Source organism: Nilaparvata lugens, chromosome 14 (genome assembly GCF_014356525.2).
Source record: "Nilaparvata lugens isolate BPH chromosome 14, ASM1435652v1, whole genome shotgun sequence".
NCBI classification, from domain to species: Eukaryota; Metazoa; Arthropoda; class Insecta; order Hemiptera; family Delphacidae; genus Nilaparvata; species Nilaparvata lugens.
The window spans coordinates 673,877-686,301 of NC_052517.1; the positions used below are offsets into that span (position 1 = coordinate 673,877).

Below are 12,425 nucleotides of genomic sequence, written 5' to 3' on the forward strand. Positions count from 1 at the left end.
GGACGATTGAAGCAGAAGAAGAAGAAAGACCGGTTTCGGTTGTTACACCATTGTCAATCTCTGATAAACCATGTCAAGTTTGACAATGGTGTAACAACCGAAACCGTTCTTTGTAACTATCAATAAATCTGTGGGTTTTTCACAATTTCTTAGTATTTTTATTTAATAATCTAAACTTTACAGTTTCCATGAGCTTCAATTTGAGTCGATATTGATTTTATTCCTATACTAGAGGGAAACCCGTGCTCTGCAAGGGTCTATTCAAAAACTTGACCTACTGGAATCTTGAAGAATTGAAAATAGGCCTATAACCATCCTCGGTAAATTAAGAATGTATATGCAAAATGTCAAGTTAATGAGTTGAGTAGTTGAGACGTGATGATGCGTCATTCGTGAATTTCCTATCCCCTACGTGTATAAGCCAATTCTTTCCTTTATTATAGTATAGATTATTGTCTTAATCGATAAATGTATGAATTTATTGACTAATATTAAACGATGGAATGTTGTTTAGGCGAAGACCTGCTATCGAGTCTGACGTCGACGTTTGATGCGAAAATGCGCTCACTGCTGTCTGGGTCGGCTGCTGCGGTCACGGCAGAAGTGGAGCCACCTGTGGCTGGGGACCCGGCAGATGATGTGACGGCAGACGTGACGTCATCGACATCAGCCGATGTGACGTCACCCGCCTTCCGTGATCCCAGCCTGCATCGGTCCACCTCTACTACTTCTGCCGGCTCCAGTCAACACTGCTATCAGGTAGGCCTCCAACTAAATTGCTTATCCTATACTAGTAAACGAGCAATTTCTGTTTGAATGTTTAGAATTTAGATGTTTGTATTTCACCGGATCTCGAAAACGGCTATAACGATTCTCACGAAATTCAGAACATAGTTGACCGAGCGAAGTGAGGTCTAAGATTCAAGTCGACGGTTTGGCATTTCTCTTAATGTTTATATGTTGCGCATTTACGGCGAAAAGCGGTAATAGATTTTCATGAAATTTGACAGGTATGTTCCTTTTTCAATTGCGCGTCGACGTATATACAAGGTTTTTGGAAATTTTACATTCCAAGGCTAATATAAAAGGAAAAAGGAGCCTCCTTCATACGCCAATATTAGAGTAAAAATCAGACTATAGAATTATTCATCATAAATCAGCTGACAAGTGATTACACAGATGTGTGGAGAAGCCAGTCTATTGCTGTATTTCCATAAGGTCTATAGTTTCAATCAGGTACTTGTGGATGAGAATACTGCGTGAGGTCTACTGTTCACAGAACTACTAGTAGGTTTATAATATAAAAATTCGATTGCACTAGATCTTATCCCTGGGAAAACTCGCTGAAGGACATTAAAAGGATAACTATTATTCATCCTTGGAAAAACAGCTGATAATAATTATTTCGTCGTTTGTTGGTGATGGAAGTGAGTGAGCGAGTTCATGTGTGTGGGACTGTGTCAAAATTATGACTAAGCTGTTGAACTTTTGCAATCATACAATCAGGTACTTAGTGCCGGTTGTAAAAAAGCCGGGTCATTTTCAATCCTGATTAATTGCAGTAGATCCATCTTTTTGAAATGGTCTTCTCTGATTTGGTTCACGTGAAGTTAATCAGGATTAAAAGTTAATCAGGATTAAAAGTTAACCGGCTTTTGTGCAACCGTCCTTTGTGATTGATTGATTGATTGATTGAGTACTTTATTTATGTAGATTACAATATATAATGGCTTATACACTTATATACAATAGCTTACAATACAGCAAAATTATAGATGAATTACATAATATAGACTAAGAAAATAATTATTGAACTGTATATGATATGAAAAGTAATTTGTAATATAATAACTATAGATAATAATATTGTTATGCATCTACATAAATTGGCGGAGCTTTGGACATATCAATGTCCATTCTTCGGAAACAATATTAAAAATATCCTCCCCACTAACTCTCTACCAAAAAAGGTAGGGAGATTTTTGCATTCCTCTGGAATTATCTCAATTCACTGTGATTAGATAGAACATTTCTGTATGAACTATGAATGTTATTATAATTTCTTCTTTCGTAATGAATTTTTTATGCTTTTGTACTCCCCGATATTATTAATAAATTAAATAGATTGATAAATATAATATTTGTTGACAGTTGAACCGTAGCAACTCATCAACCGGCGGCGGCGGCAGCAGCCAGGAAAGCAAACAGCAGAGTGTCAATGAAGAGGGGGATGAGGGGGACGAACAATCATCATTATCACTAGAAGGAAAGAAGAAGAAGAAACGAGTGGAAGGAGAAGCAGAGGAAGAAGGAGAGGGCGAAGAGAAGAAGGACGACAGTGTGCTCACCAAGGATCCTCTGTCCTGTAAAGTCATTTTACAGGAGCAGAAAAAGGATGATGATGAAGCCGCCTTTGTTTGCAAGGTAATAATCGATATTAATAATATTATTCAGCATATTAATTCACATATTCAAAAAATTATCGATATGAAGCAGCACAGAGATGCCAGGCTCAAACCCTCTCATTACTAGATAGTTTTTTAACCAGATCACTCCCGTGTTATCGGATGGGCACGTTAACTGTCGGTCCCGGCTGAAGTATGACAGTCGTAAGGCCCATTAACGGCTTAAATTATATATTCGGGCGGTGGGATCTGCCCGCAAGGGACTCCCCACCAACAAAAGCCATACGAATTTACTTTACTTTTTTTTATTATTCATTAATTTTATCGAACAAACAATTCCCGGGCTGACAGATAATTTTTGTATAGTAGCGCTCATCGAATTTCAATCTATAGTTTGGTCCACGTTATAATGGCAGTGAAGAAAGATAGGAGAACAACGTTGCCGATCCTCACTGTCTTGTCAATAGACGGTAGCTGATACAGGTTTATTGATGTAATATTAACTGTTCATTCTTGTTTAAAGTAATCAATTATTATATTATTTTATCAAGCAATTTTATTTTTCAATATTATTATTATTTTGTCATGTGAAACTGTATTTATGAGCATAGCTCTAACAGTGTATGACACGTCAATTGAATAATATTAAACTACATCTAGTTTTCCCAGCCCTGAGGTCACAGCAATTTCAAAAAAAAAATCTTCAGAGCAAAGCGAGAAAGAGATAGCGCTAACCGCTTTGTTGAATGATTGACAAGGATAGCAATACTATTTCTAATCAAACACTATCATTATAACGTGGACCTCACTATAGCTGTTTACCCTGTTGTCAATATTTGCAGTAGCAGAATTCTTCGGGGTGATTTAGGCTCAACTGACACTTAGGCGACTCAGGTGGAGAAGAGACTGGACTCTAGTGGAGAGCATGTGTTTGCAAATGGTGACGTCGCGGAGACTAGAATCGACTGGTCTGAGTGTCACCATTTGGAAACACATGCTCTCCACTAGAGTCCAGTCACTTCTCCACCTGAGTCGCCTAAGTGTGAGTTGAGCCTAACAGCGTTTAATTGTGATTAATTTTTCTTGTGATGAATTTCAATGAAATAGATGATTATTTAGTCACTTACCTGCTAGTGAAAATAAAGATGTAACTTTTTTCAATATTTATGTAATGATGTTTAGGCAGTAATTTCAATGAATTTTTGTGTATTATTCAAAGCTGTCAAACTTCTTACGACATAATAATCCTTACAGAAACATGGATGAATGAAAATATCCCTTTTACATTCAACATTCCAGGTTACAGGGTGGTTAATAAAAGTTCAAAAGTTAATAAATGCGATAGTTTATGTATATATGTGAAAGATACAATAGACTTTACTACATTAGACTGCGATATTGAAGAATGTGGAAATTGAAGTTTGTTCCTAAGACTAAGACAAAATAATAAGTCAAATTGTTATTGTAATATCTTCATATATTATACGATTTCTTTTATCATATGCTTAATTTTATATCATAATTTATCTTTTATTTCACAAGTGTTATATTATTGTTATTATTTTTTGACGTGCTCATACAATGTAAAGTTGTTCTGGCAATAAAAAATCTTGAATCTTGAATGCAACTCTATATGCCTTAATATTAAAACCATCAGTGGTAAATATTTAAATTTGATTGGCATGTATAGATCCCCTAGCTGCAATGTACCTAGATTCTTAACTAGTTTAGATAATTATATAACATCAATTCCAAGAGATATTGACGTCTGTGTAGCAGGTGATATGAACTTGAACATGGGTTTAAATAACAAGCTCACTATTGAGTATATAGATATATTTAGTAGCAACGGATTTAAGTCTTATATTAATGAAAATACAAGAGTAACAGAGACTTCGATGTCTTGTCTGGATCATATTTTTTCAAGAAATAATGATAGAAAATTAAATTGTAAAATGGGAAATATTTTAAAACTTATGTTTCAGATCATTTTTCGGTTTCTCTTCATCTGGGATATCTATACTGTATTGTTAAGGATAGAGTAGCTCCCGTGAATATAAAGAAAATCAATTATGACATCTTAAGACAGTTATTGGCTGAGGAATGTTGGTCTCCTATTATAAATGGTGCTTTTGATGATGTCAATGATATGGTTGAATATTCTATAAATATTATACAGACTTTATTATTATAATATTTTATACAGACTTATTGATAAATCAACTCAGTTGAAGAAGGTTTCTTATAAGAATAGAGCATTAAAACCTTGGATTGTTCCGGGATTAATAAAATCAATAATAATGTTAAAGATAAAATGTATAAAAAAATGAAGCAAGAGCCTTTAACATTAAAATAAAACAAGATTTAAAATAATATAGAGAAGTCTTAAATAAATTGATCACAACTGCTAAAACAAATTACTATAAAAATCGAATAGATAAGTGCAATAATAACCCTAAAAATCTTTGGAAATGTATGAATGAGATTATAAATGAGAAAAATTCAGGCAGAGATAAATTAGCATCAATGCGAATACTTTGAACGACTATTTGCATCGGTTGGAATGAAACATGCTCAAAATATAGAGATAACCAATTATGAAACTGAGTTACAGTTGAGAAACATGATCACCATTTTCAAATTCTTGGTTCATAAAACCAATTTGTTCCGCAGATATAGAAGAAATAATCAAAACTTTAAAAAAATAGCTCAAGTCCTGGCTTTGATGGCTTAAGTAATATTACATTAAAACACATAGCAGAATATATTTCAACTCCTTTATCTTACATTATAAATAAAATCTTTAGCACAGGAATATTTCCAAATCATTTCAAAATCGCTAATTTAAAACCTTTATTTAAAAGTGGAGATAAAAACAACCCTAGCAGCTAAAGACCCATTAGTCTTTTAAGTAATATAGCAAAAATAGCAGAGAAATGTATAAAAAAGAGTTTATTGAACTATATTAATAAGTATAATATTATTCATATGAACCAATTCGGTTTCCAAAAGGACAAAAGAACAAATGATGCACTTGCCTATTTTTTGAACATTGTTTCAAATAGGTCAAATAAAAATGAAAAGACCATGGCAATCTTCTTGGATTTGTCAAAAGCCTTTGACACGGTTCCACACAACAACTTATTCATCAAACTAGATAAAATGGGAATTAGAGGAATCGCCCTTGATCTAATAAAAAGCTACTTGCAAGACCGGTCACAAATTTTATCAATAGATTTTCAAAAAAGTTCTGTCACTTTAACTTCGTTTGGATTGCCTCAGGGAACCGTTTTATCTCCTATTTTGTTCTTACTCTATGTAAACAACCTTTTAAAATTAAAATTAGAATTTGGTAAACTTGTATCATTTGCTGGTGATACAGCTATAATTTTCGCGCGGAAAAACTGGGATGATGCGTTCAGGGTTGCTGAAAGGATATGTGCAAAATTAAAAAATGGCTGGAATTGAACACTCTGAGTTTGAATGTTTAAAAACTAAATATGTCTCATTCTCAGCAAATGCAGCAGGAAAGCCTAGTATTCATTTAAAAATTAAACTTCACTCTGAGTGCACAGACAAGAATCTCTGCGTTTGTCCAAGTATTGAAAATGTAAGTAACCTAAAATATCTAGGGATAATTATTGACGAATACCTGAAATGGCATTTTCATTCAGCTTATTTATGTAAAAAACTCAAATATATTTCTTTCAAATTCTATAAAATTAACAAAATACTCAAACTTCAGGATTTAAAAACAGTATATTTTGCTTTGGTGCAATCCATATTAGAATATGGGATAACAATCTGGGGTGGGGCTTTCGATAGTCATTTTAATAACTTATTTATCACTCAAAAGTGTATTATTAAAACAATATTGAATAAACCTCGATTGCATCCAACTAATTTGCTATTTGAAGAATTTAATGTGATGACTGTAAGGCAATTGTACTTGAAAAATTTAGCAAAATATATTATTAAGTATAAAACAATTTTTCATTAAATGATATAGTTAAATATGATTTTAGACCAAATACAACCTATAAATATAAAACTTATAAAACAAAAATAACTGTAGTTAGAAGACAGCTCATTTATATAAGTACAAGATTCATAAATGATTTGCCTTTTGATCTGGAAGCAAAAATTAATTACAAAATACTAAAAAATTTGATAAGAGAAAACTATTTCTTTTCAATTGAAAGCATTATCTATTTTTTTAAAAAACATATTTTTAAGCGTGGATTATTTTTTTTCTCTATTGTATAAAACTAGGAAACAACCAATGTAACTAGCTGATTGCAACTCTCTCCAGCGGGCAAGGCTTGATTCCTTTTGCTGGTGATGCCGGATTACCATTGAGAAGTATCTAATTATGATTTTGGTATTATTTATGCTTAATTTCTATTTTAATTATTTTATACTTTTGATTATAAGATTAAGTATTTTCTTTTATTATGTTTTTTGTTTTGAATTCACTAATTAGCATTTGAACTAATGCAATTTCCTATTTATTTTCATCTGTAGTTTAGTATATTTGTTTGTAATGTTTAGGAAATTAGTGATAGATATATTAATTGGTTTTGGATATATTATAGGTGCGACGCAGTGAATCGTTGGAGAAACGCGCGTTGAAAAACGCAGACGATTTGCTGGCGGCTGGAGAGAGCAAGATATCGCGTCGCAGTTCAGATCGCGCGTTGAAACGCAGTGATTCGCTCACCAAGTCAGAGAAGACCGAATCGAATCTCTATCGGCGGCGACAGGCCAGCCAACAACAGGTTAGTAAAACAAAATATCCCTGTTGCGGCGCCAGGCTAGCCAGCAACAGGTTAGTAAAACAAAATATTCCTGTTGCGCCAGGCTAGCCAGCAACAGGTTAGTAGAACAAAATATCCCTGTTGCGCCAGGCTAGCCAGCAACAGGTTAGTAGAACAAAATATCCTTGTTGACTGCCTTCTCATTCAAGACCATGTGCTTGGAGGTATTCCATTCAACAATATACAGATGTGGAAGTTGATAAAATAATCCTGTCGTGCCGCGTGCCGCCTCGTGTGTCTCGGCCCCTGCAAACCGTTTCTTCCCGGCCGCGTCACGAAATATGTAAATTTCTTACTATAGTCTACTGTACGAAAATTGTCCAAAGAGTAATGTACTTCCTCAACCCACACACCTATAGACGTCGCCAGTTTGTCAGGTTTATTATTAACTAGGCGTCAGGCTCGCTTCGCTCGCCATATCCGTCTAGCCAGGGGGCTCCGCCCCCTGGACCCCCGACTGGATCGTCCAAGAATGGGATCAGCAGGCTCGCTTCGCTCGCCTGCATTTTTCATTTGAGCATTTTTATCATATGTTAGGACAATCCAGTCGGGGGTCCAGACTAAACGTCTGGCTAAACGGATATGGCGAGCGAAGCGAGCCTGACGGCTAGTAATATAATATTCCCAGGATTGAAGTAGCAGTGCCCAATCAATTTTTCCGCGATAATTGCATTTAAATCTTCAACTTGGTGCCAACCTAACAAAGTCAACTCAACTTAATGCCAACCTGACAAAATTATTAATTTAGTTGCCAGTTAACAACTGTTTCGAAGAGGTACTCTTTCTAGATTATTGTTCTATAGTAACATATGATATGGAAACTTCAATTATAATTAAGAGATTGGGAGAAGAAGAATATACATGCTAAAAGACGAACTTTAAACCCTTAAAAATAACCCTTAGAGTTGAAATATTGCCAAAAGATTTCTTAGTGCGCCTCTAAAGGGCCAACTGAACATACCTACCAAATTTGAACGTCTTTGGTCCGGTAGATTTTTAGTTCTGCGAGTGAGTGAGTGAGTCAGTCAGTCAGTCAGTGAGTGAGTGCCATTTCGCTTTTATATATATAGATATAAAATCAATTGATTGTAGTTTATAATCAGCTGTGGACAACGTTGATCAACTCCTGTTTGGCAACGTTGCATCCGCTCTCATCGGACTATTTTTATGCGGTTCACTGTAATAAACTGTTTAATTGTTGTTTGAACGTGCGCTTTAGAAACTGCAACATTTAGGGCCGATTTCCGAGCTCGGCATATACCTAAGCTCTAGACTTTGAACAGCTGTTTAGACATTTCTTAGGTCAAGCACTATCTATGATTCAAATTTCAACCAAATCTGAGATACTTTTTGTATCAATCAAAAAAAATTTTGTGGGCTTTGAAAAATGCAGATTTCCAGATTTGGTTGATATTGGGGCTATGGATAGAGGTTGACCTAACAAGTGTGCTATAATATGAGACGTTTCGCTACAATACAGGCCGAGTTATTCACTCAAACATAAAATCTCACCTCCACTCTCAGATCAGAGAAATCACTCATCTTCAAATGCTTATAACTCAAGAATAGGAGAGAATTTTGCCAATGTGATGACATATTGTTGTTTCTCTCGTCAAGTACTATCATTCCTGACAGTTTGAGCGATTTCAATTATTGACCATTTTTGCAAAAATCCATGGATTTCATGAAAATGCAAATCTCTCAGATTTTTTGAAGTTAACAACTACAAGACTTAACCTATTTCGGACTATGTGTAACCTTACCTAAATTTGGGAGAGGAATAGCACAAGGTTACCTCATTTTTTCTCATTTAAGTTCTGACCATTCTTGCAAAAAAAATGTTGCTATATGAGACGTTTCGCTACAATACAGGCCGAGTTATTCACTGAAAAATAAAATTGGCTTCGTGAAACGGGGCGCAGTCCACGTTTAAATTAAATTTCTACAAACTAGAAAATGAACACAAAGAGAGAACAGAGTAAAGTTTCAGCTATTTTGAATTATTTAGGAATGTATCATTTCGTCAAGGAAAAACGTTTCCAATAATAGAAATGAGAAAATACAGATTGTCATAAAAACTGCAACTACGCCCCGTTACGAAATAGTTATTGGTGCAACTAGTGCGCAAAGTGACAGTTTGCTGCACCGAAAGAAACGTTTACGCCCGAGCAGTAGGCGAGGGCGGAATGGTTTCTTGAGTGCAGCAAACGAACTTTGCGCACATATTTCACATTAAATTTTTCATACAGTTACCATTCAATATGAAAAGTGGGTAATTATGAGTAAAATTCCCTGAAATCCATCAAATGTTTTTCTGTGTAATTTTATTATTAATAAAAACCTTAATTTATTCAAAATTGAATAATAATAATTTGATTATAATGATTAGTAATTCAATTGAAAATCTATCTGACTGCTTGAAGGGGGTTTATGTTATGTAAGCATTGAAATGACTATAATGAAGGCACATAATGGCAAGGCAACGCTGTTCTCCACTGCCATTATAACGTGGGCCTCACTATGAGTGCAGTTACCAACTTAATTTTGATTTTGCTGCACTGGTGCTCCATCAACCTACTAACTATTTTGCGTTGTCATGCTGCAAATCTGGAGTACGCAAAGTACTCACTTTGCGCACTAGTGCGGAAAAGTGATTCTTTGCGACCTGCAATCAGTGCACAAATGCTCACTTTTCAAGGTATCTGTAGGAAAAGCCAATTTTCTGATTCCAGCTGTTCAAAGTCTAGTACTTAGCTATATCCCGAGCTCGGAAACCGGCTCTAAAAATATGAATGACTTGTGAATGCATTGAAAGTGTTTCTATTAATTTAGAAAGTGGACTCGCTTACAACTTTTGCACATTTTTTTCTCTTTTTTCCCACTTTCTTCTCCAATACTTCCCTTTTCTTCTCCTCTTCACCCTTCATTCCTTACTTTTATACCACTACCTGCCTATTACATGGAAAACCATAGTTGGTATTTTCCCTCCTTTCTTTTTTTTTTCAGCACAACCCGCCATGAAGACTGTTTTTGTATTTTATTAGAAATTTATTTTTCCTCCACCTGGCTAAAGTACTTACTTTACTCCCTGAAACATAATACTAAAGTGTCACTTTTTCGCTCTCGGTAGTAAAAAACAGAAAAACTCCCTAGGGAGTAAAAGTGACTCCATTTAAATAACATGGGAAGCATCTCTATTTTAAAAACTTACATTATAATAGGTTAGAAGGTCTAAGCTCAGATGAGAAAGCATAAAGAGGTTTCTGTCATTGAGTCAACTGAATTCAATACCACAACCAGAAATTTGATCAACTTATGAAATATACGTTTGTATGATATTATATTCTTAATATTAGTAGACGATAAAAATTTATACAATTTTTAAAATATCTTATTCTATTCACAAAATACCAGCCAACAAATATTTTTGATCTGCAATTCAAATCTGAACCGCGTGATCTGGAGTCAGCCATTTTTGGTAGCTGCTCAGCTGATATAATTGTTACAACTTTTGCCGATAGATAGCGCAATCGGCAGTGCCAATCAGACGGCCGGTTTTCAGGTTTTAGATTTTAGGTTATGTTGTTAGGAAACATTGTCACCAATACGTAAGTTATTAAAATGATTTTATTTGCAGTTTGTATAAAAAAATGTAGATGGAGGAAAAATGTTGTGTACATCATGAGTGAAAAATACGTTTTCTACCTCAGGAAAATTGTTGCCCTCGGCTTCGCCTCGGGCTTCAAACTTTTCCTCAGGGAGAAAAAGTCGTACTTTTCACTCTAGATATACAAATAACTATTTGAGTGTGATTTTTGTGTTTTGTGTATTTCTTTTATGTATATTGTATCGATTTGAATAAAATGATTGATTGATTATTGTCGAATTGTAGGCAAGCAAACGTAAGAACGGTGTAGGAGCGACCAGTAGTAGTGCGGGAGGGGGAGGGGGAGGGGGAACCAACACACGCAAATGCGCCATCAAACGGCGTCACACAGTCGGAGGCACCAAGGACCTGACGTGGGCACTGGACGCAGTGGAAACTGGACGCAGTGACAGTGGCTCGGGTGCCGGTGGTTCGGAGGCCACCTACCAGCACAGGCGAACCTCATCGCCGGACCTCAGTCGAGCCGCGCGCTCTGCCTGCTGTACGCTGGTCGTCGCTCCGTGGGGGGGTGAGGGTGTCGGGGTCACTTCGCCGCTCGAGTCGCACGTCTAGTGCGGCCATCTTGGATGCTGAGGTATAGTGAGGTCCACGTTATAATGGCAGTGTAGGAAGATAGGAGAAAAGGGTTGCCACATCTCAGCCTTGCCACCCAATCAGCTGATACTCATATATCTCATGAATTTAACTGTTCATTATTGTTGAAAATAGGTAGCCTAATCATATTATTGACCGAGCGAAGTGAGGTCTAAGATTCAAGTCGACGGTTTGGCATTTCTCTTAATGTTTATATGTTGCGCATTTTCGATGAAACACGGTAATAGATTTTCATGAAATTTTACAGGTATGTTCCTTTTTTAATTGCGCGTCTACGTATATACAAGGTTTTTGGAAATTTTGTATTTCAAGGATAATATTTGAGGAAAAAGGAGTCTCCTTCATACGCCAATATTAGAGTAAAAATCAGACTATAGAATTATTCATCATAAATCAGCTGACAAGTGATTACACAGATGTGTGGAGAAGCCAGTCTATTGCTGTATTTCCATAAGGTCTATAGTTTCAATCAGGTACTTGTGGATGAGAATACTGCGTGAGGTCTACTGTTCACAGAACTACTAGTATAAAAGGAAAAAGGAGCCTCCTTCATACGCCAATATTAGAGTAAAAATCAGACTATAGAATTATTCATCATAAATCAGCTGACAAGTGATTACACAGATGTGTGGAGAAGCCAGTCTATTGCTGTATTTCCATAAGGTCTATAGTTTCAATCAGGTACTTGTGGATGAGAATACTGCGTAAGGTCTACTGTTCACAGAACTACTAGTCTATTTGTCAAGAAAATATATTTTTTTAAGATGTAATAATAAATTTCCATGATTGAGATTAAATATCTTGTCAATTAGTTGAATTTCTACATTGTTGATAAACGATGTGGCAAAATCGTAATGCGTGAAAGAGATAGCGCCATCTGCTTTGTTGAACGATAGACAAGGATAGCAACACCATTGCAAATCACACTCTGCCATTATAACG

At 35.6% G+C, this 12,425-nt stretch overlaps 1 protein-coding gene across 6 annotated transcripts in view; it reads left to right on the top strand.

Moving 5' to 3' along the window:
* LOC111055426 (rho GTPase-activating protein 21-B) overlaps positions 1-11,590 on the top strand; it is an 87,128-nt gene extending 75,538 nt beyond the window's left edge. For 5 of the 6 annotated variants that reach the window (XM_039440436.1, XM_039440435.1, XM_039440439.1 and 2 more), the window contains 4 exons: positions 515-759; positions 2,152-2,424; positions 7,001-7,183; positions 11,115-11,590. In XM_039440436.1, coding sequence (XP_039296370.1) covers positions 515-759; positions 2,152-2,424; positions 7,001-7,183; positions 11,115-11,441 — 1,028 coding nt within the window. In that variant the 3' untranslated portion in view covers positions 11,442-11,590. Of the gene's footprint in view, positions 1-514; positions 760-2,151; positions 2,425-7,000; positions 7,184-11,114 lie in introns of those variants that run through there. The other variant, XR_005572832.1, reaches the window with a different exon arrangement.
* Positions 11,591-12,425: the final 835 nt, after the last annotated feature.